At 48.7% G+C, this 25,700-nt stretch overlaps 1 protein-coding gene across 1 annotated transcript in view; it reads left to right on the top strand.

The window, feature by feature from the left end:
* RUNX3 (RUNX family transcription factor 3) overlaps nucleotides 1-25,245 on the top strand; it is a 116,882-nt gene extending 91,637 nt beyond the window's left edge. The window contains 2 exon segments of the mRNA XM_065421724.1: nucleotides 5,352-5,516; nucleotides 24,722-25,245. Coding sequence (XP_065277796.1) covers nucleotides 5,352-5,516; nucleotides 24,722-25,245 — 689 coding nt within the window.
* The last annotated feature ends 455 nt before the right edge of the window (nucleotides 25,246-25,700 follow it).

Below are 25,700 nucleotides of genomic sequence, written 5' to 3'. Positions count from 1 at the left end.
GATTCTTTCCCTCCCGCATCTCTTTCAGTTGCTCATAACTTTCTCAACCCAAGTCCTCGTAGCGTGGCATCTCCCATGCTTCGTCTCAGCCCACAGGTGGATTTTTCTGAGTAAAAATCAGCAGCACCATTTTTAATTTACGGGAGAGTGCAGATAAACCCCCTTTCCCCATCTGTTCTGATTGAGAATGTGGAGATCACATAACTCAGGCTCTACGGAGGCTACTCATTTCAAATAGAGTTTGTGTCTACACAGGTTTCAGAGTAGCAGCCGTGTTAGTCTGTATCCGCAAAAAGAACAGGAGTAGTCTCTAAGGTGCCACAAGTACTCCTGTTCTTTTTGTGTCTACACAGTACACCTGATTGTACAACCGGTGCTCGGATCGAGGTGAAGTTCACACCATGCAGAGGGCCAGCGCAACATCTGTGTCCCACTGATGTGCCTATTTCGAGGTGTTAAGTGGGACGTAAGCTGGGTTTAGTCCTTGCACTGGCTCTCTGCACAGGAATGAATTTCATCCATTGGTGACCATTTACCACGTGTAATAACGCCGTTGAAATCAACAGAATGTCTCATAGAGCAAGGAACTAACCATTAGACTTTGCTGTTGGTATCTTAACAATGCCTTTGTTTAAGGGCATCTCTGATGAGAACACCTCTGATGGGGGTTCCTTCGGCGAAGTCTCCATTTAAGGATGGATGAATTAAGAACTTATCCACTGATGATGCCTCAGTTAAAGCCACTTCAGTTGAGGACAAGCTAGTTAAGGGGGCCTTGCATGTTAGCAGGATATTTTACTTACCTCCCCACCCCCTTCTTCTTAGCGGAAACCAGGGGAACGAAATGCAAAACCCACGCGTGCCCCCTCCCTTTCCTGAAAAAGCCCAACAATTTTAAAAGTTTGCACTGACCGACTTCAGCCGTGACAAGTCTTGGGGTAGAAAAACCATCTCCCCCTGACCACCAACACCCTGCCAGGGCCAGTGCTGATGGGGAGGTCACACTAAACGACCGTGACATCTGAATTCCAAAGTCACCGAGAGAAAGAATGTGTCAGGCAGTTCCCTTGCCCTTCACAGTGATACTGTTTGACATGGGTGTGGGCCCAAACCCCTGAGCTGAGCACCCAACCTTGGGGCTGCATAGCCATATTTTGCACATGGCTCCTATCTTACTAATGGGTCAAACCAAAAACCGCAGAGCTGAACTTTGGAAGCGTTCAAAACCCGGATGGAGATTTTGAACCTGGGGGGTCTATTTCAACCTTTGGTCTAACACAGAATCAAGTGCTAGCTGTGCTCTGCAGTAGCGCAGACACGTTCAAAACGATGGTGATTTGGCTCCTTAGCAATCTAGGAAAACGAGATGCTTGTGTAGAACCCTGGGGAGACCCCCCCACAGGCACATGAAAAGTTCCAATCAGGGAGTTTCTGAAGTCTTGTCAGTTTCCAAAGTTCTAACAGAAAGAGAAGGGCCTATTTTGCCTTTGAAATGTTTTAATGCAGAAAGCATGTCTTTAAAGCACAGCTTTAAGGGCTACAGTTTCATGGCTTGCATACAGTATTTCACTGTCGCCATTCCAAGGAAACATCCAGAATTTCCAACGTGCTTTTTATTATTGATCAGAGTGTCAGATTCACATCGATTCTTTCATAGGGAAAATATTCAATGGAGTTGTTTTTGTTTGATGTAGTGATGCCGATCTTGTTACATCAGTGATATAAGGTGACCTGTCATGGTTAATATCATGCTGGATATCAAAGTTACCTGACTGGGAAACTGCATCTGTCTTTAAAAACGTCTTCCTTGTTGACAAGAGGCAGACCAAGTCAGTAGCTGTCTGTGTTTTGTTACATCAGGACTTAACATTTCCATAAAGACATGAGTCACCATTTACTTGTATTTGTTTCAGAATGTGACTGCTAGACTGGAGGAGAGACAGCTGGGTGACATCTGAGAGCAAAATGATATAACCTTGCGGGTTATCTGGTGGCAAAAATACACCCCAGCAGTGCAATGATGGGTTCCGTATGCAAAAGACTCAACCCCTCTTGGGATTGGGTTCTTGGGACTTGAGCCAGGCTCTTTGAAATCAATGGAAGGACTCTCACTGATTTCAATGGGCTTCAGGCGAAGGCCGGGGTTTGCAGAGCTTGGAAACTACCCACCTTTTCTGGGTGCAGCACTCATGTTAATTTGTCCGTGTGGGTTTCCTCTGTGTGTTGAGTGTGGTTTGATGGTGAAGGGCTTTAATAAAATGAGCCTCTGCAGAAATCAAAAGCCGAGGACGTTCTCATGAAAGGAGCACATTAATAGTGACTCCGCTCTTGCATGACACAGTCTGACGTTCCCAGCTCTAGCGAAAAGCGACAGGAAGTCTCAGCAGCACAGGGTGTGCAAAAATCTGCTTGTTATTTGTGGAGGCTGGGGTTGGGTTTTTTTTTTACTCGGGTGCGTCTTTCTTCAAATTGTTTTGCACAGTTGGGCCCTGCCTATAGGAATGGAGCTAAGCCACCTTTCAAACCCTAGCTAGAGGGTCAAAAGGCCAAAAACCAGTATAACAGAGTTGGCTTCCAACCATGCTTTAACATTGTCAGTTTCATCGGGCAGATGGGCCCTTGGCTTACATTTTTCAAAAGTGACTACTGATTTTAGGTGCCTCCTTTTGGGGGTGGGTGGGCTCAGCTCAAGACACCTTAAAGAGGCCAGATTTTCACTGCATGCGCCCCGTCAGGAGGATGAGAGACCAAACGGGACAGATGTCAGTCATGTTGCTTAATGTACAACTGGAAGGTGACGCCCACAGTATTTCGGTGATGAGCACAGTATAAGGCCCTGTAAAGACTAGAATAGACCTTTTTTCACTTCCACATAGCTTGGAATCCATTTTTAACCATTTTTGCTTTCTGGTTCCCATTACTAGCCTGGTGTTGGGTCTGCAACACATCAGGAGAATGAGGGGGCAGAGAAAGAGGAGTGGGAAAGAAACATTGATTTAAAAAATGGCAATATTTTTATTCCTCTTGTTGTTATTTTGTTCCTTTCCCTGATATTGTTAAAACACCCAGATGCCCCTTTTATGACAAATCTAAGGAGGGAATTCTGCCTTTCAATAGTTTGGTGCCACTCCCACTGATTTCAGAGGAAGTTGTGGCCATTTATTCATTGGCTGAATTTGGAGCTTTAAAGTGTCCCTTGAAACACGAGGTTTGAGTTTAATAACTATGATGAGCAATAAGAGATGTAGGACTATACATTTACAAGGAGCTTTTCAAAGTGAGGCTCAGATCCCGCACTCAGGTCCCAGCAGCATCCTTCTCTCACCTACATGCTTGTGGAGTTCCATGCACAAAGCGACTGCAGAATGCAGACCTGAGTGAAATGAGACGAACCAATGCAAGATAGTGATTCAGTGGGCAAAAGATCTGTAAAGGGGAAGTGTGGGAACTACTTTCATTCGACTTGGCTGTAAATTGTAACTTGAGATACTATAACCATATGTGGGGGAGGGGGAGCAAATATGGAGCAGTTAATTTGGGGTCTTTAAGAGCTGAGAGTGTCCCTTTTTAAAAGCCAACTGAAGTTGCATTTCAGTCCCTGTATGTTATGTTATTTGGTTGCATCAGATAACGTGCAGCTGTGGTCTGCTGTGAGTCAGAAATCCTGGGTTCTGTTCCCAGCTCCACTACTAACTCCTCGTCTTGCCTTCCCCCTTGAAACGGGGATAACGTGTTACCCATCTTTGCAAAGTGCTTTGAGATCCTTGGATGACAGGTGCTGCAGACGTGCAAAGTGTCAGTCCGTCCGGCGGACTCGTATACTTCAGCCCGAGAGTGTGCTGAGCAGGGGCCAGGGCCTGAGCTCAGTTACGCCGATGTCAATCTGAAACAATGCTGCTGGTTTCCCTGGAGTCACTCCAGGTGTGCGCGGGTGTAACTGAGATTGGAATCTGGCCCAGAGAGAGAGAGGACGTTTCATGTTGACTAACACAGTCAAATGTGAAAATGGTGTGTCAAGTGCATTCCATGCTCCCTTTGCTTTGGCGTCAATTAAATGATTATCCCCCTGCTCTGGCAGCTTCTGCCTGAGGATCTCAGAGTACTTTACAAGCATTCCTTGCTCCGTGCAGTACCTCGCTGAAGCAGGTGAACATTCTCCCCATTTTACAGATGAGAAAACTGAGGCTGAGAGCAGCAAAGTGGATTCCCAAGGTCGCGCACACAGTGACTGTCAAAGCCAGTTCTCCTGACTCCCACTGCTGTGGCTTAGCCATGCCATCTTTCCTTCCTAGTTCTCTGGGCACAGTTTGACTCCTGGAGACTGCAGTGAAATACCTCTGTCGTTTGTGCAATGAGCAAACACAATGAAGGTGGTTTTAATTCAGCTTGTCCTTTACTTATTTCCCAGGCGTGCCAAGAAATGGCATTTAAAATCATTTGCAGCTGTTTCCATTTCTTTTCCCAAATGAATTAAGAGCCGTGGTGAGGCCTGGTGACTAGGGCAACATGGAGGGCATCGGGACTCAGGAGACCTGGCTTCCTGTCCTCGCCCGGGCAGTGGGGGAGCTGGGTTTTGCAACCAGGAAGGCTGGGGTGGGAGCTGGTTAAGACAAAAGGGAAAATGGAGAGCAGGATCCTGGAAGGTTAGGAGCAGAGGGGGTGAAGGTAGGGCTTTGGGACACAGAGGGGCAGGAGCACTAGGGCAAGGAGCAGATGGGGGCCACTTACCTGCTTGCTGCCTAGCTGCACAAGGGGGCCCCTTTTCTCGCGCTCGTCCAGCGAGAGGCCTCCTGGGGCTGGGCCAGGCTGTGGGCTCCTGCTGGGCCGGGCTCTCCAGCAGCATGGTCCATGCCGAGGCCTCTGCGCGCACTGTCTGCATTCTGCTGACACGTATTAGCCATTTGTTAACGTGCTTTGATCTGGTCCCATTTCAAAAACTGCCTAAGTTGCCTATCCCTAGAGCGGCCTCTGTGTATCATGTGCTGGAAAAGGCACCACACATACCACTAAAGGGGGCAGTCACCCCCTTCCCAGTCCCCTATTAGCTCCACCACTGACTGCTGGGGTGACCTTGGGCAAGTCACTTCCTCCCCCCTCTGTACCTCAGTTTCCCCTTTCACTCTTGCTGTTTAGATTGTAAACTCTTTGGGACAGGGACTGTCTCTTACTATGTGTCTGTACAGCGCCTAACACAACAGGACCTGATCTCAGTTGGGGGCCTCTACATGCTACCGCAATACAAGTAATACGACCAAACTGTAAATTGTTGTACCAGTCTCACTTTTTATTGACAAGGGCTCTCTAGCCAAAGGGTGATTGATTAAATCTCGGATTTTCTCACAATGTTGCAGGGCACAGACAAAAGCTAGAAGACCAAGCCAAGCCCTACACAGACCGCTATAGCGAACTGGAACGTCTGCGCCAGTCTATGAGAGTTACCCCAACAACTCCCAACCCCCGAGGATCCCTGACCGCCCCAGGCCACTTTGGGTCACAGACTCAGACTCCAATACAAGGTAACCGGGTTGGGTTCATTAGCACTCACCTGCCTTGACACTTGAGTCCCTGACAGGGCCGGCTCCAGCATTTCTGCCGCCCCAAGCAAAAAAAAAAAAAAGCCGCGATCGCAATTGCGACCGGCGGCGGCAATAGGGGGAAAAAAAAAAAAAAAAAAAAAAGCCGCGATCGGCGGCAGTTCGGCGGCAGGTCCTTCGCTCCTAGAGGGAGTGAGGGACCTGCCGCCCCCGAATTGCCGCACGTGCCGCCCCTCTCCCTTGGCCGCCCCAAGCACCTGCTTGTTAAGCTGGTGCCTGGAGCCGGCCCTGGTCCCTGAGGCCGACTTGAACAATGTATCCCAGATTCTGCCGGGAATCTTCCTTGCGCAGTTCATGAGAGGTGGAATTCTCTCTCTCTTCCCAACCTTGAGCGTGCTGCCAGATGATGTATTAACCCTGCCCCCCATGTGGGAGGGGCCTAAGGTCCCCATGTGGGAGGGGTTAAACTGCTGCTGGGGAGATGGCAGGACTGAGAGTTCAGAAAGGAGCCAGCAGGGGTCAAAGGAGGTTGAAACAGGAGGGGATCTCTCTCACTGCACCAGCCAAGTCAGAGGGGGAGCGTTCCCCTTTAAATCCCGGAGCCCCGTGCCCTCTCATGATGGGAGGTCACATTAAATGAGAGAGGGCCCCCGTGCTGGGAGCTGCACCCTAGCACTCCCTAGGTTTAATTCAGTGTGGTCATTAACAATCACGGGAAGAATGCATTTGCCTACTTAGGCAGCAGCTCTGTGGGGGAGCTCTAGGCATGTACTTTAAACTGAGTAACTTTTTTAACATGAATGCACCTGTGTGTTTAGGCTGTTAAGCATGGACCAGAAAGGGTATATTGTACACTACATGATAATCAGAACGGTGTCTTGTCTACTTGCATTGTGCTAATGCCAAGTCTGTAGACGGACTAACCCAACAAAAACAACTCCCCACCCAATACACACACAGAGTTTTCTGCAACCCTCATTAATGAGCAACACAGACAGACCTCAAGGTGTTGCACATGAATTTGCATCCAAGGTGTTTGCAAGTGAAAATGCACAAATCGCTACTTATGCCTATAGATAATTCACCTGGAGATGTCAGTGTGTTTATCCTAGCATGCACCGATTTCGGATTTCATCGCTAGATTGGGCTAAGCATTTGAAAATAGACTGTCCTGCATTGCAGCTACCCGTCTCCGGAGACTTGCTTGTTTAATGTTCTACTGTGAGAGGTTTTTTTCTCCCACCTCTTACTTCTGTGATTTATAATCACATCATTTTCTCCCAGTGGAAATTAAATATAAAGTAATAAAAGGGTTGAATGAAAAACAAAATTACATTTTTAGCTAACATTTTGTTACTTTTTTTTCAAAATTCAAATTTTTGATGAAAATTTGAAATTTGAAATTTTCTTTTGCTGGGGTAAATTTTTAAAAAGTGCCTAAGTCCCATTTCCAAAAGTGACTTAAGTGCTTAGGCCCAGACTCTAAAAATTATTTAGGTGCCAAACTCCCTTAGAAACCAAGGAGAGTTAGGAGCCTACATATCTTTCAGGATCAGGGCCTACATCATTGACAGTCAATGAAACTTAGGTGGCTAAATCACTTAAGCACTTTTGAAAATTATACCCCAGCTCCAAAGCAGGTAAATAAATAAAACTAAAATTCAGTGAAAATTTTATTTAGATTCTTTTAATTGAAATTCTATTTTTTTTTTGACGAGCTCTCCTTGGAAATTTAATTAAGATTAATATCTCCTATTAAAGGGACTCCACCAACTTGTTTTAGAACCATTGTTTAAGTTTTGTTTAAAGGGGGGAAGTTTTAGAGACCTCATCGCCATAGTGCTCTTTCATGATTAAAAAAGATTCACTGTATGCATATATATGTATTTAAAAAACTGACGTTCCCCTGCTGAAAACCCATACATAACGGTTTCAGGCAAGTGCCTGAGAATCAGGTAGTGAGACTGACTCAAAATCAAAGTGAAACTGGACAGAATAATTTCACTGAAATGCAAAAGGTCAAGCAACAGCAGAAATGGTGAAAAACAAATTAGGTGTATAACATTATTTCCTTTTTGATAATCTAAGGTATCAGGAACATTAACAAAATACACGGGGGCAAATTCTGTGCCCAGTTACATGGGTGTCAATTTGGAGTTACTGCTTTAAAGTTAACAGAGTTACTCTGTATTTGCCCCAGGGTAAGCAGGAGCTAAATCTGTTTTATAACATTTTATCTTGAGAGTGTCCTTTCAACTTAACACAAACTACAACCAATAATAATAATAAAACCCCCTCACAGACACACATGTGATTCACAACTATCATAATTTTTGCCCAAGCCATTAGAACTCAGCCCTGCCAAGAATAATACAAGAGTTAACAGGCCTGTAATTTTTCTCATGTCTGGGCACGTTCTTAGGTAACACGTATAAGAAGACGATTAGCTCTGAAGTATAAAGAGATGACACTGGGTGGGAGGGGCAAGAGGGAGATGCCAGAATCTATCTATGGTATTTAGACAGCTCCCATTATCGTAGCAGCTCACAATCTTCAAAGTAGACTCACAACACTGCTGTGTGGTAGGGCAGGGCCGTTATTCCCATTGGCTAGATGGGAAACAGAGGCACAGAGAGACTAAATGAGTTGCCCAAGGTTATACAGAGAATCAGTGGCAGAGCCAGCACTTGAAGCCAGGTCTTCCCAGTCCTAGGCGAGCATCCTGACCACTGGGAAATCCTTCTTCTCTGGGATATGGTTTGGCTACCCAGGTGTGTCGCTGCAGATTGTCACTGGGGATTGAGTGAATCTTCTTTTTGGACCATAAATAGTTAATGGGCGCCTAGGTGCTATGACCCTATTCTGGGAAATGTGGGGCAAGTTGTGTGACTGTCACCAACAAAAAGAAAATGGGCTAGAAGAGCAGCATTCGACTGTAACCTGAGTGGGCCTACACACAATCCCCTGGGGTGGGCTATGCCTGCTTGGAGTTGCACGGGGGACTTTTGAGCCGTGACTATCACTTGCTCTAGTCACTGGAGGATCAGTGTTCTGGGCCTGCCTGTGTCAGCCCCAACCCTTTCCCTCATTCACCCGGCCTTGCTCCAACCGAGACAGAGCCAGCGCCATCTTCGGCCATGTTGAAAAACCCTCCCACCCAACTCCCACCGCTCCACGCTGCCTGCCACCGCCGAGGCATCTGCTCCTGTCTGTAAATTGCATAGAAAATGAACATACTGGCCCAGACCCTACTCTCCAGCTGAGGTTGATGGAGTGACTCTGGAGTTAACGCTGGGGTAATTTAGAGCAGAATCTGACCCTCTGCACAAGCCTTTCACTGAGGCAGCCCCTGGCGTTTATAAATAGCACCCCCTCCCCCACCCCCGGTAAAACGATCATCCTGAGGTTAAATGGTCTAATCTCAAAATGAAAAACCTCCCAGGAAGAGAAAAACCTGATCATTTCTGGTGGGCTGGTGAAGAAGCACAGAAGGAAAGTTTGCCCACACCCGAGTTCAGAGCGGCTGATTTTCTTCTCACTTACGCCGGTTTCACACCATTAAATGCCATTCATTTCAGTGGGGTCAGTCCTGGTGTACGCCAGCATTAGTGAGAAGAGAATTGGGCCCTTCATATATCTGCATGCAACTGCAGTTTACTCCTGTTACCATCCCTCGTCAGGCCACGGTCTGCAGGGCCGCAGGGCTGCACTGTCTGCAGGGCCAGCTTTAGGCCGATTCCCCCGATTCCCTGGAATCGGGCCCTGCGGGTAAGAGGGCCCCGCGCCTTAGGCTCACCCGGCGGCGGTCCGCTCCGGCGGCATTTCGGCGGCATTTCGGCGGCGGGGGGGTCCTTCAGTGCCGCGGAGCAGACCCCCCACCGCCAAAGTGCCGCCGAAGAATCGGGCCCCGCAGGTCCTAAAGCCGGCCCTGACAATCTGCTTTCACTTGGCACCAGTGTAAATGCTACTGGAGACAAAGGGGTTGCTCTGGATTTACACCAGAGTAACTAAGATCAGAATCTGGCTCTGCAGTGTGTTAAATAAGAGAGGCAAGATCAGCAGCTCTGGAACATAAATCAGCATAGCGCCATTGACTTCAGCAGAGCTGAGTTCATTCTCCTCAGCTCAGTGGAAGATCTGGCCCGATATTTCTCGAGTGAGCCCTGTGAAATCTGAGGTTTTAAAATCCTGGCTCTCCCATGCACTGTGAAATGCCAAGCTATCATTAGAACGGTTTGAAAATTTTCCCTTATTATGGGGCATGCACAGACACGGCTCCGTGCTGCTAAATTTCCCATCTTTGTTTCTTTTTTCTTTTCTATTTGTTTTAGGTCCTTACCTTGCGGGCTTTGTCTCTTAGCTAGAATAGTTGAGCAGCCTCCAAAAATGAAACACTATGTTAAAGGAACATATGTCAGACTCCCTGAGGCTGTTCCGAGGTCACGTTGTTCAGTGAAGGCAGTCTGAATGGTAGCAAATATCTGTGGTACTAGGAAAACATGTAATTGTCCTAATAGCTGACTAGCTTTCCTCGGGAGTCTTTCTTTCTCTCTGTCCAAAAGAAGGGCCTGGTTCTGCTCTACTGAAGTCAGTGGGAACGTTACCAATGAGTCAACAGGAGCAGGGCAGGGCCTGAGATACTACACAACCCAGCATTCTAGAGTACTAAGGGCTTGTCTACATGGAGAGTTATTCTGGAGCAGCTATGCCTGATTAACTGTGTGTGTGGACGCTCTTAGTCCAGAATGTGAGTGCCTTAATCCCTGGGTTAAGATCATTCAGAAGAAGGCACGCTTATTCCTGAACAAGAGTATCTACACACGGAGTTAATCAGGAATAGTTAATCTGCTTAAGGGCACGTCTTCACTACCCGCCGGATCAGCGGGTAGCAATCGGTCTATTGGGGATCGACTTATCGCGTCTAGTGAAGACACGATAAAATCGATCCCTGATCGCTCTGCTGTCGACTCCGGAAACCCACCGCGGCAAGAGGGGGCAGCGGATTCGACGGCGGCGCGGCAGCGGTCGACTTGCCGCCGTCCTCACAGCCAGGTAAGTCGACCTAAAATACGCAACTTCAGCTACGCTATTCACGTAGCTGAAGTTGCGTATCTTAGGCCGACCCCCCGCTGTAGTGTAGACCTAGCCTTAAATTCATACTTTACTTTATTCTGGATTAATTTTCATGTGTGGACAAGCCTGAAGTAACACAAAACAGACTCAAAGCCAGTGGAGCCAGATGTGAGGCTTACGCTGAGGAGAAAGGACATCTCAGCACCCGTGCAATCCCTGGCTGCAGGACCAGGTCTTGGGAACCAGATCAGCATAGAATCAGCCCTGGGACTGGGGCACAAACGTCCCCCCACCTCCACCTAGCCACGCCTTGGGGGCAGCTGAGAACAGGGCAGCATGTTTTTATAGCAGACCACCCCAAAATGGGGGCTTTTAAAAATAATGATGCGTGCGTGAGCGATGGATGTCACAAATCCAAACTCTTCCAGCCATGGCGGAACACAAGTGGATGGGGCAGCGTGCCTCTCGCCTGGCAGAATTTGGTTTTCCCATGTGGAATTTTCCTACCATTTTAGAATTGAGACGAGATGCATCCTTACTGCAAACTGCCAAGCTGACCCGAACCCAGACCAAACCTCAAGCGCCCTTCCCCTCGTGCCAAAGACAGTGACAAAGCAAAGTGTGACATGATTTATACACGCACTTGCAACACGTTTCCTCTGGCTGCAGTCGGGGCCCCTGGGCTGTAGGGGCTTCATGAATGACTCACTGCCATATAACTGACATGGTTCTCGCTAGTATCAGTTGTTGCGGGGGGGTGGGGAGGGGGAAGGCAGGGAGGCGCCTTTGAAAACAAGAAACGTTGTCACCTTCCTGTTGGGTGTTTCAAAATTGTTTCCCTGAACCCAAATGCGGAAGAACCTGATCCGGCTCTCATCCCATGGTTGCTAATGGGAAACTTTCCATTGACTTTGGTGGGTGTGGGCTCCGGCCATATGCCAGTGGTATTCCACAGAATGCTGGGGCGTGTTTTTTACAGGCACCGAGCACTCCCCAGCTCCAGCTGATGTCAGTGGAAGCCGCTGAGCACCTGTGAGAATCTGGTTCGTGGCACCTAGCTCTTGACGTTTAAGAAGGCCTCTAAACCCCATCAATCCTTATAAGCAGCCCTGTGAGCTCATTACATTAATGGCTTGTGCTGGGTGGGAATTCAGGGTAGATAATTAGAGTGGTCCCTCCAAGTATTAATAGCCTGATTTTATAGCGGAGGAAACTGAGGCACAGAGCAATGTAGCGATTTGCCCAAGGTCACCCAGTAAGTCAGTGATAGAGCCAGGACTAGAACCCAGGTCTCCTGAGTCCTAGGACTATGTTTAATCCATAAGGCAGTTCTTCCCCAAGACCAGGCTACTGCAGGTAACCCAGTGGGATTGGCTTGGGGATGGCTTATAAGCCAAGAAGTTAGCCTGGTTAGAAATGAATCCTGGGCAAGCCCTGTATCCAACTGCAGCTCACGAGCCCTACATTACATAGCAGGGACCCCTGGATTAAGCATCACAACCCCCTGCAACCCCTTTTATCGGGATGTGCCCACCCTGCCTATCCAGTTCAATCACAGCAGGGCCCCCTGTTATTTTTCTATGTTGATATTCAATTCAATGTATTTAATGTGCCCCCCCACCTCACCCCACCCCATCCCATCCACCCTCCCGCCACATTTGCAGGGTGCTGCAGAGTTTGGCATTGACAAGGCATGACTGCCTCGTAGAAGCTGCTCGGAGGAAGGAGGATGGTTTGCAGGGGGGCTTAGGGTTTTCGATCCCTTGGGGAGTCCATTTTGGTATCCTGGGGACCATGAGACAAGGGAGGCTTTTGGGACACGGGGGATGGGGATGCATCTTCCCTGGTTTGGGTGGGGAATGGAGGCGACTTTAAATATGGTGCAGGGGAGTTTGAATTCCTCACGCCCCATCCCAAAACCTCTCAGGAGCTGTGCTACATCCCACCCCACCCCACCCCAACGCAGGCCAGTGCATCCAACAATAGTTCAGTAGCTGGCCAGTTCTCCTCAAATGGCCAGCAATGGAATAATTAACAAGGGTGACTTTTAAACAAGCCAAATTAGGGTTCAGCGTCAGGACCCCCGAGAGGATCCTGGAGGTAGCTCACACCTCTCCAAGTTATTGTTTCAAACTGCCTGCAGACTCAGGCAGACAGCGGTAGCAGCCAAAGGCTCCAGTTGAGATCGGGGACCCAGTTGTGCAAGGTGCTGTTCAAACACATAAAAGGAGACAGCCCCCACCCTGAAGAGTTCACAGTACAGTGTAAAGACAAGGTTCCATCAGGGAGGGCGAATATCATGCCTGCAGCAGGGCATGTGATGATACCAGTCAGAGGGACATGCGGTGATATAGACTAGCTGTGTGCACAAATAGGATGCGTTTTAAGGATCCCAAATAAAAATGAAATATAAGTCACCTCTCTTGCAAATCCCCTGGAAAGGACCAGGGAGACTCGAGTCTTTGCTACATTAGAACAATTGCACTGGTTTAACGAAATTGATCTAGTTAGAACCAGGGCAGCACCTTGTGTAAATGCACTTCAACTAGTTGAACCCCCAACTTAAATGGGTCTGGCTTATTTGGGCAATTTGCAAACCTAACTTTGCTGCCATTGAAGCCTAGTGGCCACTGACTTCAGTGGAAAGAGGGTGAGGCCAATGCTGAGCGCTTTTGAGAATCCCGCTCTCGGTGCAGCTACGTTAGGGATTCAAACCAGGTTGATTTTAAATCGATTTAGTTAAACCCAGGACAATTTTTCAAGTACAGATTAGGCCACAGAATCATAGAATATCAGGGTTGGAAGGGACCTCAGGCGGTCATCTAGTCCAACCCCCTGCTCAAAGCAGGACCAATTCCCAACTAAATCATCCCAGCCAGGGCTTTGTCAAGCCTGACCTTAAAAACCTCCAAGGAAGGAGATTCCACCACCTCCCTAGGTAACCCATTCCAGTGCTTCACCACCCTCCTAGTGAAGACTAGAAGACTGCTTTACCATATGCACTTAAAGAAAATCTTCCTTCCCCTTTTTTTATGTTTGTAAAGTACTGTATTACTTTTAATAGGTCTCTTGGCATAGCCCGCTAGTACCCCAGTGTTTCAGGCGTGGTCTACACTTCAAAATTAGGTTGACCTAGCTACATTGCTCAGGGCTATGAAAAATGTTGCATCCTGAATGGTGTGATGAGGTCAACCTAACCCTCTCCCCGCCCCAAGTGTAGAGGGGCTAGGTCAACTGACGAATTCTTCCATTGACCTAGCTCCCGCCTCTCAGAAAGCTGGATTAACTACAGCGACGGGAAAACCTCCTTCTGGCGATGTAGCAAGTGTCTACATTATGGCCCTGCAGCATCACAGCTGCTGGGCCATAGCTGGGCCATTGTAATGACTGTAGTGTTGACCCAGCCTCAGAAATGCAACGTGGCTGTTTTGAGGTTAAATTCTAAATTATAGACCTAGCCAATACATTTCATTTCTCCTCCCTTGTCCTCCAAGAGCCCATCCAGATTGACTTATAGTCTCTTTAAAATAGCTGTTGCTTAATGATTAAAAACATTCTACCCTAAGCAGCTACTAAATTGTTTCCAAAGGAAGTTAAGCAAGCATTAGTGGGAAGAAAATACAGTGTGGGCTATAACTTTCGCCTCAAAGGAAGGAACACACCAAGATGGGTTTCCTGGCGTCTTTCTATCTCTGAATATTCCTCTGTCTTTAAACTGCTCTTCTGAGCCAGTGAATTAGATTTGCACATTGGACAATATTCCCTGAAATGAATCGAGTTTCAAATGTTTAAAGATGGAATATAACCTAGTAAAGAAATGCAGCATCACGCTGAGCCACAATAATAGCACTTAAGCACTTTATTTCATAAAGAGTAGGCGGAGCAATCACTCACCTACCACTGATGTGCAGCCACCGCTGGATTAGAGCATGGCAGCTGTTTACCAGCAACAGTTTATGAAGTGAAATAAAACACCTTCTTCCTTTGCAGCTGCGTAAGATCGAATGTAACTAGCCCACCTGGAATTTGGTTTCGACACTAGGGTTAACAGCTCTCCTCTTGCGGGTGGGCCGTGGGATCTTGAGTGGTCAGGATCTTGGTTTTGCTTCAGTCCACACCGACTTAGCTCTTGATGCTTCACTGACATCGTCTAGCACAGACCCCCTGGAAGAAGAGAATTGCACTGAAGTCGGTAGGATTCTGCCTTGTTGCACAGGCCTGTGCTCTGAGGCGGGTTTGGGGACCGTAGAGCAAAATAAGTGCTGCCTACTGATCACACTGGCGTTCCTTAAGGGGTCTCCCCCTCCAAGTATTGACCTGACACACCTCTCGTGAGGTAGTCGGGCTGCAGGCTGTCAATCTCACCGAATACCAGCCAATCAGGGCTTTTGCTACTCTTTGCAATACAGGTGCAGAGTGAAATGTGAGCTAGAATGCTGATAGCCTAGGCCCAGATTCACAAAGACACCTGGGTACCTCACTCCCATGGGAGATCCATGGGAGTGAGGCACCTAAATACCTTTGGGAATGTGAGCTCCAGTGCCCAGCAAAGCTGAGGTGTGTCAGTGGAATGATATTTAAGGCCCTGGGAACAAAGAAGCGGGTTTGGGTGGATTTTGGTGAGTAGATCGGAGGGCTCTGTGTATGTTCATATCCCTCTAAATTTCAAGACATTTATAAAAACAGAAGGTTTCAAGTCATAAATGTTCTTTACCCGCTAAAGCAAGTGCCCCTGAGATGCTCAGATAAGCTGTATGGTATTTCAGTCACAGCAGAGGAAGTAATCACATGTAGTTCATGAGTTAGTTATATCAGATACAGAACAACCGCTTTGCTGGTTGTTGCAACGGACGCTGTTCACACCTTGGCTTTTCAATGCCCCGAAATAAACTCTGTTCTGTTTTCTTTCCAGAAACATTCACCTTTTTTTTTTCCTCACCTTCTTCTTTGTCGACTCTGACTTGAAAGTAAATGAACTCGCTCACAGATGTGAGAGGTGACAAGTATTAGCCATGAGAACTGGCATTTAAGGGAGGGTTTGGAATCCTCTCTAGAAAGCGGGTGGATTTGCTATTCTAGAGAACACACTGTCTCTCTCTGTGGACCACCTACTGCCCGTACTCCCAGGTGGACCAGGCATTAGAACTACAAAAGAGCAGGGAGAGAAGCAAGCGAGAACAAAATCTAGAAGGGAAGGGGGGGGGGGAAATCAGAGGCACAGAGAGATGTAGAGAAGCAGTTTTCTCCCCCACTACTCGCTGTCTTTCACAGACACAATTGTATACAGAAGTGTAAAATATCATTAGTGTTTACATTGTCATCAATCATCATGCCATATGGTAGGAAAGTAGATTTCCCCCCCACCCACCCCCTCACCCCCCCACCCCCCGGGCTGGATTTTTCATGTCAATTTTGCAAGGTATGTACATACACACATCACACGGCTAGAGTCAAGCTGAAAAAAATATGTGGGCCTATAAACACACACACATACACACACAGCGCTTTGCTGCTGACTTACTTGGGGAAGACATGTTACCTGTCTGTGCCTCTGTTTCGCCATCTATAAAATGAGGCTCATGACACTTTATGGTGGGCAAAATTTTCAAAAGCACCAAAGGGCGGGATTCACAAAAGGATTTAAGGCACTTAATGCCCACTGGTTCAGTAGGAGTTAGGCACTTAAAGACCCTTGTGAATGCCACTCTGTGTGCCTAATTCACTCTTGAAAATGAGACTTGGGCTTACCAATCACTCTATGGCGAAGCTGATAGTTTTACCCGGTAACTGGGTGAAGCACCTTTGATGACGGGCAGTGCAAAGCATCGCTGCTTTCCCATTGGCTATTAGCCTTCACGGTAAGCCGTGTTTCCTAGTGGTCAGCCTACATTTTCTCTGCCCCCCCCTTCATCCTCTACTCCTAGATTATTTATACCCAGGGACTTCCCATGGCCCCAAAATAATTCCTTCCTCCTTGTAACCTAAACCAGTCACATGTTCATCAGTGGCTCCCCTGTCCCCCCATGTGCCCTGAGCTATGGCTCCGCTTCAGTCAGAGGTGTGACTGGAGCATGTGCAGATGTCCCCGAGCTAGCTAGCACCAAGAACAATGGCAGGGAAGCCGCTGCAGCAGCGTGGGTATGTACTTGAGTGGCTAGCCAACGCTGCTGCGGCCTGAGCTGCTGTGGCTTCACCGCACTGCTACTCACTGTTGGTTTCGGCTCTCGCTAGATCCAAGCTAGCGCTGGTATGTTGACACGTGCTGCAGTCACATCTCCCCAGTGAAGGCCGGCTCCCGTGTCCCAGAATGTTCCTGCTCGGCAGGGGATCAGGTCCGGTGGGAATGGTGCAGGCCCCGAAAGGCAGCGAGTTTGGGTTGCCCAGTCCTCCTGGGACAGATAGCGGCTCTTCGGTGAGGATGCAGAACTTTCCTCCCCGCACCAGAGACGCGTGTTTGCTCCTCGCGAGCCGGCAGCTCCTTCTGCTGACCTGCTAGGGCTTTGCTGCCATTAATAAGCAGGTATTTGGTACCGCGCTTGTCCTTTCTCTCCTCAACTCCAGCAAAGGCCTATATTGGCTCCCAAGCTGGTGGGACACTCTGTCACTTGGGCTCAGTTGCTTTAGCTGGAGAAGTGCTACACGGCTTTGAAAGCTGGTTTGTCTGAAGCTTGGCAAAAGCAGGGGGGTTGGGGGGGCTTTAAGACGTGCATATTGCATTGGCACAATTAACTAACAGGGTGTATTGCTGGCCTGCTCCTCCACACCATCCCGATGCCAGAACGAGCCCAACTACGAGACAGTGCCATTAGCAATCAGGGCTTTGACCTCTCCATGGCTTTTAGTTAATACACATTCCACGCTTCCCCAATCTCCCATCCAAAACACTGACATTTCCGCTGGGCGATTGGGTCAGATTTTGGAGTAGTTGGGCACTCGGTTCAATCTTACAATGGTTAAATTCTTACATCTAAATGGGCTTATTCAGTTAGTGCAGCAGCTGGTGTGATTTCGAGAAGAAAATAAACATTTCCTTCAAATATTTTGATTGGCAACTGGACAACTGAAATACTCAAGCTCAAATTGCCAGGGTCTAAAAAGCAAAGGGGCTGGACGGCTAGAAACCAAGTCAAGCCATCGTAAATTTGCAGATGCAAAGCGTTGCAGATGCGTGTGGATTGTGTGTGTGTGTGTGTTAGATGCAGTCGATTGTGTGTCGGTGTGGGTGGGTGTGAGAGAGAGTTTAAAAAGCAGCTCTGATTTCAAACGGAGTGAAGGGCTGGTGAGGAGACTGTAACTACACGGTACTAACTCTGACTTTCCTGGCATGCGCCTAGCTGGTTGTGCAAATGGTATGTTCACTCGAGATTGCCCCTTGATCGCTTGTCTGATGTGACAGAAGGTTCCTTTGCTGTTGCAATAGGTGGTTATGGAACACGTTAATACAGCTGTTTTATTTGGAACTTGCTGAGGCTGTTATGATTCAGAACGTCAGGGGTGATTCTTCTGAGAGCAGACTAGGAACTCAGGCAAGATGAACATCCTTCCAAATTCCATTAGAGGACAATGATGCCCAGCAAATATGTAGGGAAAATTTTTAGCTTGGTGACGAATTACAGTTAATCGTTTGCTAACTAATTGTGCTTATTAATTGTGTAAAACTTCAGGCTGTTGTTGTTTGGTTTGTTCTTTTGGGATAGAGTTGGTTGAATGCTGCAGGAACACAGGTTCATCATTATACATATGACAGCAGTGCCTAGAGACCGCAACTGAGAGCGGGTCCCTGTTGTGCTAGGCGCTGTCCATACACATACTTGGAGAGCGTTCCCGCCACACAGAGCTCACAGTCTAAACAGGCGAGACCGACTCTGGATGGGGGAAATAAAATATTATTCTTATCTCCATTTTACGGGGGAAACTGAGGCAGAGGGGGACTAAGTAATGTGTTCACAGTGACGCAAAGAGGCGCTAGCAGAGTTGGGAACTGAATCCAGATCTCTTGGACGGTGTCTTTGCCACAAGACCATCTTTTGTCGCCACTTGCAACCTGTATGTCATTGTGTAAAGTGTCTGGAATGGGGTCTGTGTGCACCACTGCCCTCTAGTGGACAGAATGTCAGGTCTCGTCCAGGTGTTGATCACTTTGCAGTGATATTGTCATCTGAGGCCTGATATAAAAGCGCCTATTGCTTCACAAGGAGATGTTCACCCAGCCTGGGAGAGCTGCAGTTTTGTAGCTGAGGGTCCTTTGGTCAAGTCCAAGTGGGGCCAGATTCTAGCTTTCCAATGTGAAAATAGGAACATTCTCCCCAAAATGGCCCAAACATACACCTCAACATCGCAGTAACTGACGGCTGAGTGCTGCGTGGCATCGGTCCACAGGGCTGCCTGTGCAAAGGAGATCTGGCGCCAAACGCTGCAGTGTGGGAAGAGCATCTAGGCACTGGACTGATTCAGTCTCAGGGTGGGCTCTGGGTGCTATCCACAGGGCTGTCTAGCCACATGACGCATGCCAGGCTTATGGGCTGGCTCTGACCTTGGCTAACACGCCACGGGTTGAACAGGAGCCTGCCAGGACGAAAGGCAGGAGCTGCTACATCTGGCGCTCCAGAGGCAAGGTTCCCTAGGCAGGGGCCGGAACGTACCAGCTCATATTATCCGGGGAACCTGTAGCACGCGGTCACCAGTGTGTTACACCGGCATTGCTTTAGCTTCACTAAACAAACCCCCACTTCTGTCGCTCATTCAGCAGCTGCAGTTTTGATGTCCTGGGGCAGGGTTTGGCTATCACTGTGGGGCAGTGAGCTGTAGGTACTATAGACACATGTCTCTCGGTGAGGGACAAAAAGCTTCAATCATTAAGGCCTGGCGGGTAATGCCTTTCCCCTCGGAAAACCTGAGCTTAAAGCCCTTCGGTGCCCCACCTTCCACTCAGCGTTTGTATTAACGCCTTGTTGGAATGAGTGCTATCACAGCCGGAAAGGCCCGACGATATCTAGTTGTACGTGTGGCTATGCAAAGCGGGGCCTTGCCCGTTCCGGGAGTGCAGGCTGCGGGCTCCCAAGCAGTCGGGGATATTCCGTGGGAGTGCTAATCCGCAGCACACCCGTTCTGATCCCTGGGAGGTTGTTCTACAACCCAACTGTGGCTATAAATAGAACTAACACTGTTATTCAGTACACCAGGAAACTTTTTCCCGTCCCTCCAGCCTGTCAACCTCCCCCGTCTGCCCTGCTTGGGCAGGATCTGCCACAAGGATATTTCCCACTTTCCCGTTGGCTTCGAGGCTGTGTAAAGTGTCTACAGTTCCAGGATGGAGCCATTTCTCTGCCTTTCTATTAGAAAGGTGGGTGGGATGGGGGGAGTGGGGACTCAGAACACAAAGGCTGCCATTATACGGAGAGGTGGTGTGGTGTTCCGTGGCCACTGTTTGGATTTTCCTGGCGGGACAAAGCCCCCAGAGATGAAGGATGAGAATTGAAAAACAAACAATCAGGGCAAGTTTTACTGCTGCTCTGTAAAAGCTGAAACCTTCTTCCAGATAAGATGTTAAACCCAGGGCCTGACCACTGTTTGCAAGCGTGATGTTAGCACAGGTCTCTTGGCTAACTTCCAGCGTGGGGAGTTAGGTCCAGCCCCTCCTGTTCCTCCCATAGTTTCAGATGGCCAAGATATTTGTCTTCACTTCCTGCCTTTAAACCGCTCTGCACTGTGGCACGCCAGCACTGAGGTGGCTGGATTTCGGTGGTCAGAGGTACATAGATACAGACTATTAGAGGAGTAGGTGTGTTGCAGCGAACCTGCAATGTGTACACTGTAGTTTAAGTTGACTCAGGATGAGACTTATACCACTACTTAACATGCAAAGACGCAACACTACTCAGCCTGCATTCTGTAAAGAGGGCAGCATAGTGCTCCTGGTTTAATTCCATTGCATCTGGCTCAGGGCCGGTGCAAGGAAGTTTCGCGCCCTAGGCACCCCCCCACGGCAGTTTCCCCCCCGCTCTGAGGCGCCCCCCTCGTGGCAACTCCCCCCCCCGGGGAGCCGTGTGGCAGCTCCCCACCCCAGCTCACCTTTGCTCCGCCTCCTCCCCGAGCACGCCGCCCCTGCTCTAATTCTCCTCCCCTCCCAGGCTTGCGGCGCCAAAGAGCTGATTGGCGCCACAAGCCTGGGAGGCGGGAGAAGTGGAGCAGCGACGGCGTGCTCGGGGAGGGGGCGTAGGAACGCTGTAAAAAAAAATTGGGGGCACCGCTTTTTGGCACCCCCAAATCTTGGCGCCCTAGGCAACCGCCTAGGGTGCCTTAATGATAGCACTGGCCCTGATCTGGCTCATTATCTCTGTGTCACTGGCTTGTTCTGAGGTGTAAGCGCTGACACCTGGAAAGCTAGCCGGATTCGCATGCCGTAGAAGGAGTTTCCATAGACCTAGCCATGTCCTTTTGCACAGAGCTCCCTGCACAGGGCCTGTAATTAACACTTTGATACTGTTGCGTCTAAATAGTAGCAAGTGTGGATTGCCAAGTGTTGCAAGTACAGACCAATAAAAAGTTGGCTTAAAAAGAACCCCCTTTTGAGTGTATTATAGAGGCAAAGGGAAATGTGCCCTGAGAACTTATGTTTTATTTCAATTTGCTTTTTATGGAATGTTATTTATGGGCATATGAAACATAATGAAGGAAAGTAATTGCCTCTTGGCTCAGCTGTTGGGCCGTAGCTTGGTGCGGTCTGCTCACCATTTAATGTGAGATAGTCATCATCTGAATTGACCCATCGTGTGAAGCTGAATTCCCAGGGATGGCCTAACCCTGGGAGAAATGTAGCAAATTTGGAGGCTGCTTCCCTGAGAACGTGACAAAAGAGTCCAAAGATTACAAATGAAATTGCATGTGGAGGAAGCAATGAGGGGACCGGGCTGTGATTCAATAGGTGGTGCTCTTCACCTTATCACGGAACGGCTCTGTTCCTTTTATGCAGCCGTGCCATCTTCTTGTGTTGGGAACTTATCAGGTGTCAAAAGCTAAGCAGGTCTAGACAGCCCAAAGTTTGGATGGGAGATCTCCAAGCAACGCCTAGGCACATGAGGAAGGGCTGTTGGTGCTTCAGGTCTCTTTTGTGGATTCATGGCTTCCTGGGAGGATATTGTGCTGCTAGAGATCCTGCCTGTAGGATGAGATGTAAAGTGAAGGTCCTTCTGTCATTTGCAATGGTTAACGATCGGACAGTGCCTCTCCCAGCCGCATAAGGGGATGTAGCAGCAGGAGATACCGGACAAATTCCAACATGAGTCATTCCTTTCTTCTGCCCTAAGATCCCATTGCATTCATGGTAGGACAGGGCCCTCTTCTTCACTTCCTGTCCCAAACTGCTGAGTAACATTGCCGGGCTGTATTTTGGTGGTGGATGGACGGATTTTGTTCTGCTTTACAATATATACATATAATTTGTAAAGCATTTTGGGTTGAAAAAGCACCATCTGGGTTGGGCTTTATTTATTAGCCTCACAGCTAAGAAAATGGCAGTGTAACTACACTGCACCTCACATCCACCCCTGGGGAGCCTAATCTATTTCCCCCCCTTTAAAATACGTCTCCACTCCTACCCACTTGCAAGGATCTCACTGTTATAATTCTTCTTCTGATATAAAGCTACAGGCCAGCTCTGATTGTGGTCTGTAGCTTTAGACCAGCTACTTAGACCAGTATAAATCAGGAGTGAAGCCTTAAACGTCAGTAGAGTCACACCAGTGTAAGGAAGATCAGAAACACAGCTTCTAACTGTATTATTTCCCTCTGCCTAATCCAGTGACATGTCATTCTTTGGCATTCAGGAAGCTCATGTCTTAGGGATACAGTGCAACCTACAAAGCGCCCTCTCTGTATAGCCATGTATGGAGAAGGATCCCACCACTTGTATTTTGAAAAAAGCTACCGTAAAAAATTACAGTATTCTGGTCTTGGGACTGACCAAGAGCAGCCAGGGTTGACCCGAGGGGCCAGATTCAGAGCTGGTGTAAGGGGGTGCCACTCCATTGAAATCAATGGTGCTAGTCAGCCTGTGGCTCGGGCTGGGACTCTAAGGTCACGTTGCGTGGAGACCATGGATCTGAGGAGAGCTGCTCTGCACCGTAGTCTCACGCGAAGGTGGTGTTTTGAATGGGGCTGAGGGAAGCCCCTTTCTTGTCCCTCCTTTGGCCAGCTCCATTCTCCTGCTGCTGCTTGGTTAGATCAGGAATAGTCCAAGGGCCCAGAAGTGGAGATGCTGGGAAGACGTCTTGCCCACTGTACAGCGTGACCCGCCGGCAGGGACTGGGAGGTTGTAACTGGCCCACCAGCAGCTTTCACAGTTGGGTCAAGAACCATGAGGCTAAATCTTGCCCTCCCCCGCAATGAACGGCAGGAAGGTCAACATAGGGTGGGCAACGCTAGGCCCTTGAGCGCGTGGGCTTTGCAGTGACTCATACCACCTAGGGGTATAGGCTCATCTTTGCTTTGTAGCAGGTCCCCCATGCCCAGAGATGTGCTGGAATCCAGGGGGAAATGACACAGAACTTAAGGCAGCTGCCGAAGTCTGGTACATTCATGAGAAGGCCCAGTGCTCCCCTGGGAAACATGCCACCTTGGACTCCCTTTCCTAGCTTGGTCTCCCTGGGAAATCCTTTGGGTTTGCAGTGGTGAAGGGTGGCTCCATATCTCCTTGACCTCCCCCCAAACAGACGGGGGCTGCCCCAATATCTGAGGGCATTAGAGAGGACGCCACTTTATATCGGCCTCCCTGCCCCTCCATCTGACTTTTGGCCAGAAGAACCAAGTTTTCCACTCTTTATCCCAACAGAGGCAAAAAGCAGCAGGGACGTGATGGCTCAGCTTGGGAGCTTTCAGCTGTGTGTTTGTCAGCTCCATCCCCTGATGCTATCAGCATGGACAGGCCACCCACACGAAGGCTTAACGACCTGGCCTAGACTCCGGCTTTCCCTCCCTGGCTCTGTTTGTGCGTGTGTGTACACCAAGGGGGCCTGACTGACTGGCTCGGGGACTGGCTGTCTGGGGCCCTGTGCCGGTTTATTTGCTACACAGCCCACGCAATGGCTAAACAATTTTTTTGTGTTTATAGCTTCTTTTTTTTTCTGCTGGAGACGGATAAACCGCTAGAGAAATAAGCTGATCCCCGTTCTTTCGTGGATAAGAAACAACAGCTTTTAGGGCAGGAAACCGGACTGGCATAAACAAATGACTTTAGGACTTTTTTTAGCTTCCACAACTCTCCTTAACTGCAGATTTAGAATGTGCCTCTTACTGCGAATTTTTTTTCTTGTGCTAGAGACACAAGTACTACTGCACCAACACCAGGCTGTGTACCATGCTGTAGAGTACTATACAGTGCTGTGCAAAGATACCTCACCCATAGAACTCAAAGAGCTTTTACCAAGCACATTATCCCCATTTTATAGATAGGGAAACTGAGGCACAGGGAGCTGAAGTAACTTGCACACAATCACTCGGCAGACCAGTGGCAGAGGCAGGCATAGAACCCAGGTTTCCTAAGCCAGTGTCCAATGCTCTAGCCACTAGGTAACACTACTTTGTTACACAACTGCTGATTGGTGTTAGATCCCTACTTTGTGTTTTGTTGTTTACACTCCTAAATTGTTTATTTATGGGGCATAGGTTAGAATTTCTTCAGTTTCACGGACTGATTTGAGTAAAGGCTGCACTCCTTTTGCCATCTAGAAAGGCTAGCGACAGACCTAATGCTGGCTGCGAGGGCTGGTCTGCAGCCAGTTTTTGTATCACTTTTGAACCCGGTTTAGAAACCAATACCGTTAAGTCCGTGCTGTCCCTCAGTGTGGAAGCAATCCCTTTATGGAGTCAGCGCAGCCCCATGGTGTGGATGCAGTTCTACCTGTATAAAGGTGTTTAGATCAGTGTGGCTTTTTTCCTGTTGCAGAGGCAGGAATAGACCTTTGGACTTGTTCACAGGACCCTGTTTGGACAAATCACCCACTCTGCGCGTGAAGCGTCAGCCCCAAGTACACCCTAAAGCCGCGCCCGTCAGCTGTGGTCTTCGTTTTCCAGCAGGCAAAGCCTAACCAGCCAATGTTCTTTTTTCTTGCAAACAGGCACGTCGGATCTGAGCCCCTTCTCCGACCCACGTCAGTTTGATCGTTCCTTTCCCACGCTGCCGACCCTCGCCGAGACCAGGTTTTCCGATCCCCGGATGCATTACCCCGGCGCGATGTCAGCGACCTTCCCTTACACCGCCACGCCGTCAGCCACGGGGATCAGTGGCATCAGCATGACCAGCATGCCCACCACAACCCGCTTCCACCATACCTACCTTCCGCCACCCTACCCTGGCTCCACCCAGAACCAAAGTGGACCCTTCCAAACCAACCCCTCCCCTTACCATTTGTACTACGGTACGTCGTCCGGATCGTACCAGTTCTCCATGGTGGCAGGGGGGGAGCGCTCGCCCACAAGGATGCTGTCCTCCTGCACGAGTGCCTCGGCGGGCAACAACTTAATGAATCCCAACCTTGCCAATCAGAATGATGGAGTGGATGCGGATGGTAGTCACAGTAACTCGCCTACGGCCATGACGACCACCGGGAGGATGGATGAGTCTGTCTGGAGACCCTATTAGGAAGGACTCAAGGAGGCACGTGTAACTTGAACCGAATAAAACGCCCACCAATGTGTTACTCCTGTCAAGCGCTAATAGAGCAAAATGAGGCCTAGCACGGGACGCCTCCCAATCTGAAGGCAAGTCAGGATCCTTCCTTCATCAATATAGGTAATTGGCAAGCAAAGACGGACCAGAGCTGTATACAGTTCAAGACACACGTCCACAAGGCTTGAATTGGTCACTCAGTAAGGTCCCTTTGGTCTCTTTGAAATGGGTGGATTGTATATAGGAGTGTGTGGAATCAGATGTTTGTTAATTGCGCAGCTATGGCTATGTTCAGAATGCCTATCGATCATCTCGCCCTTAATCAAAAAAACCCTGCCCTCCTGCAGAATCATAGGTGTTAGAGAAAATTTTAAAAAGGCCCCAGAAATCAGCCAGTCCATCTCTCTGCAAATGCAGGAAGAATGAAC

Source organism: Emys orbicularis, chromosome 23 (genome assembly GCF_028017835.1).
Source record: "Emys orbicularis isolate rEmyOrb1 chromosome 23, rEmyOrb1.hap1, whole genome shotgun sequence".
Taxonomy (NCBI): Eukaryota; Metazoa; Chordata; order Testudines; family Emydidae; genus Emys; species Emys orbicularis.
This window is presented reverse-complemented; position numbering and strand designations above follow the sequence as displayed.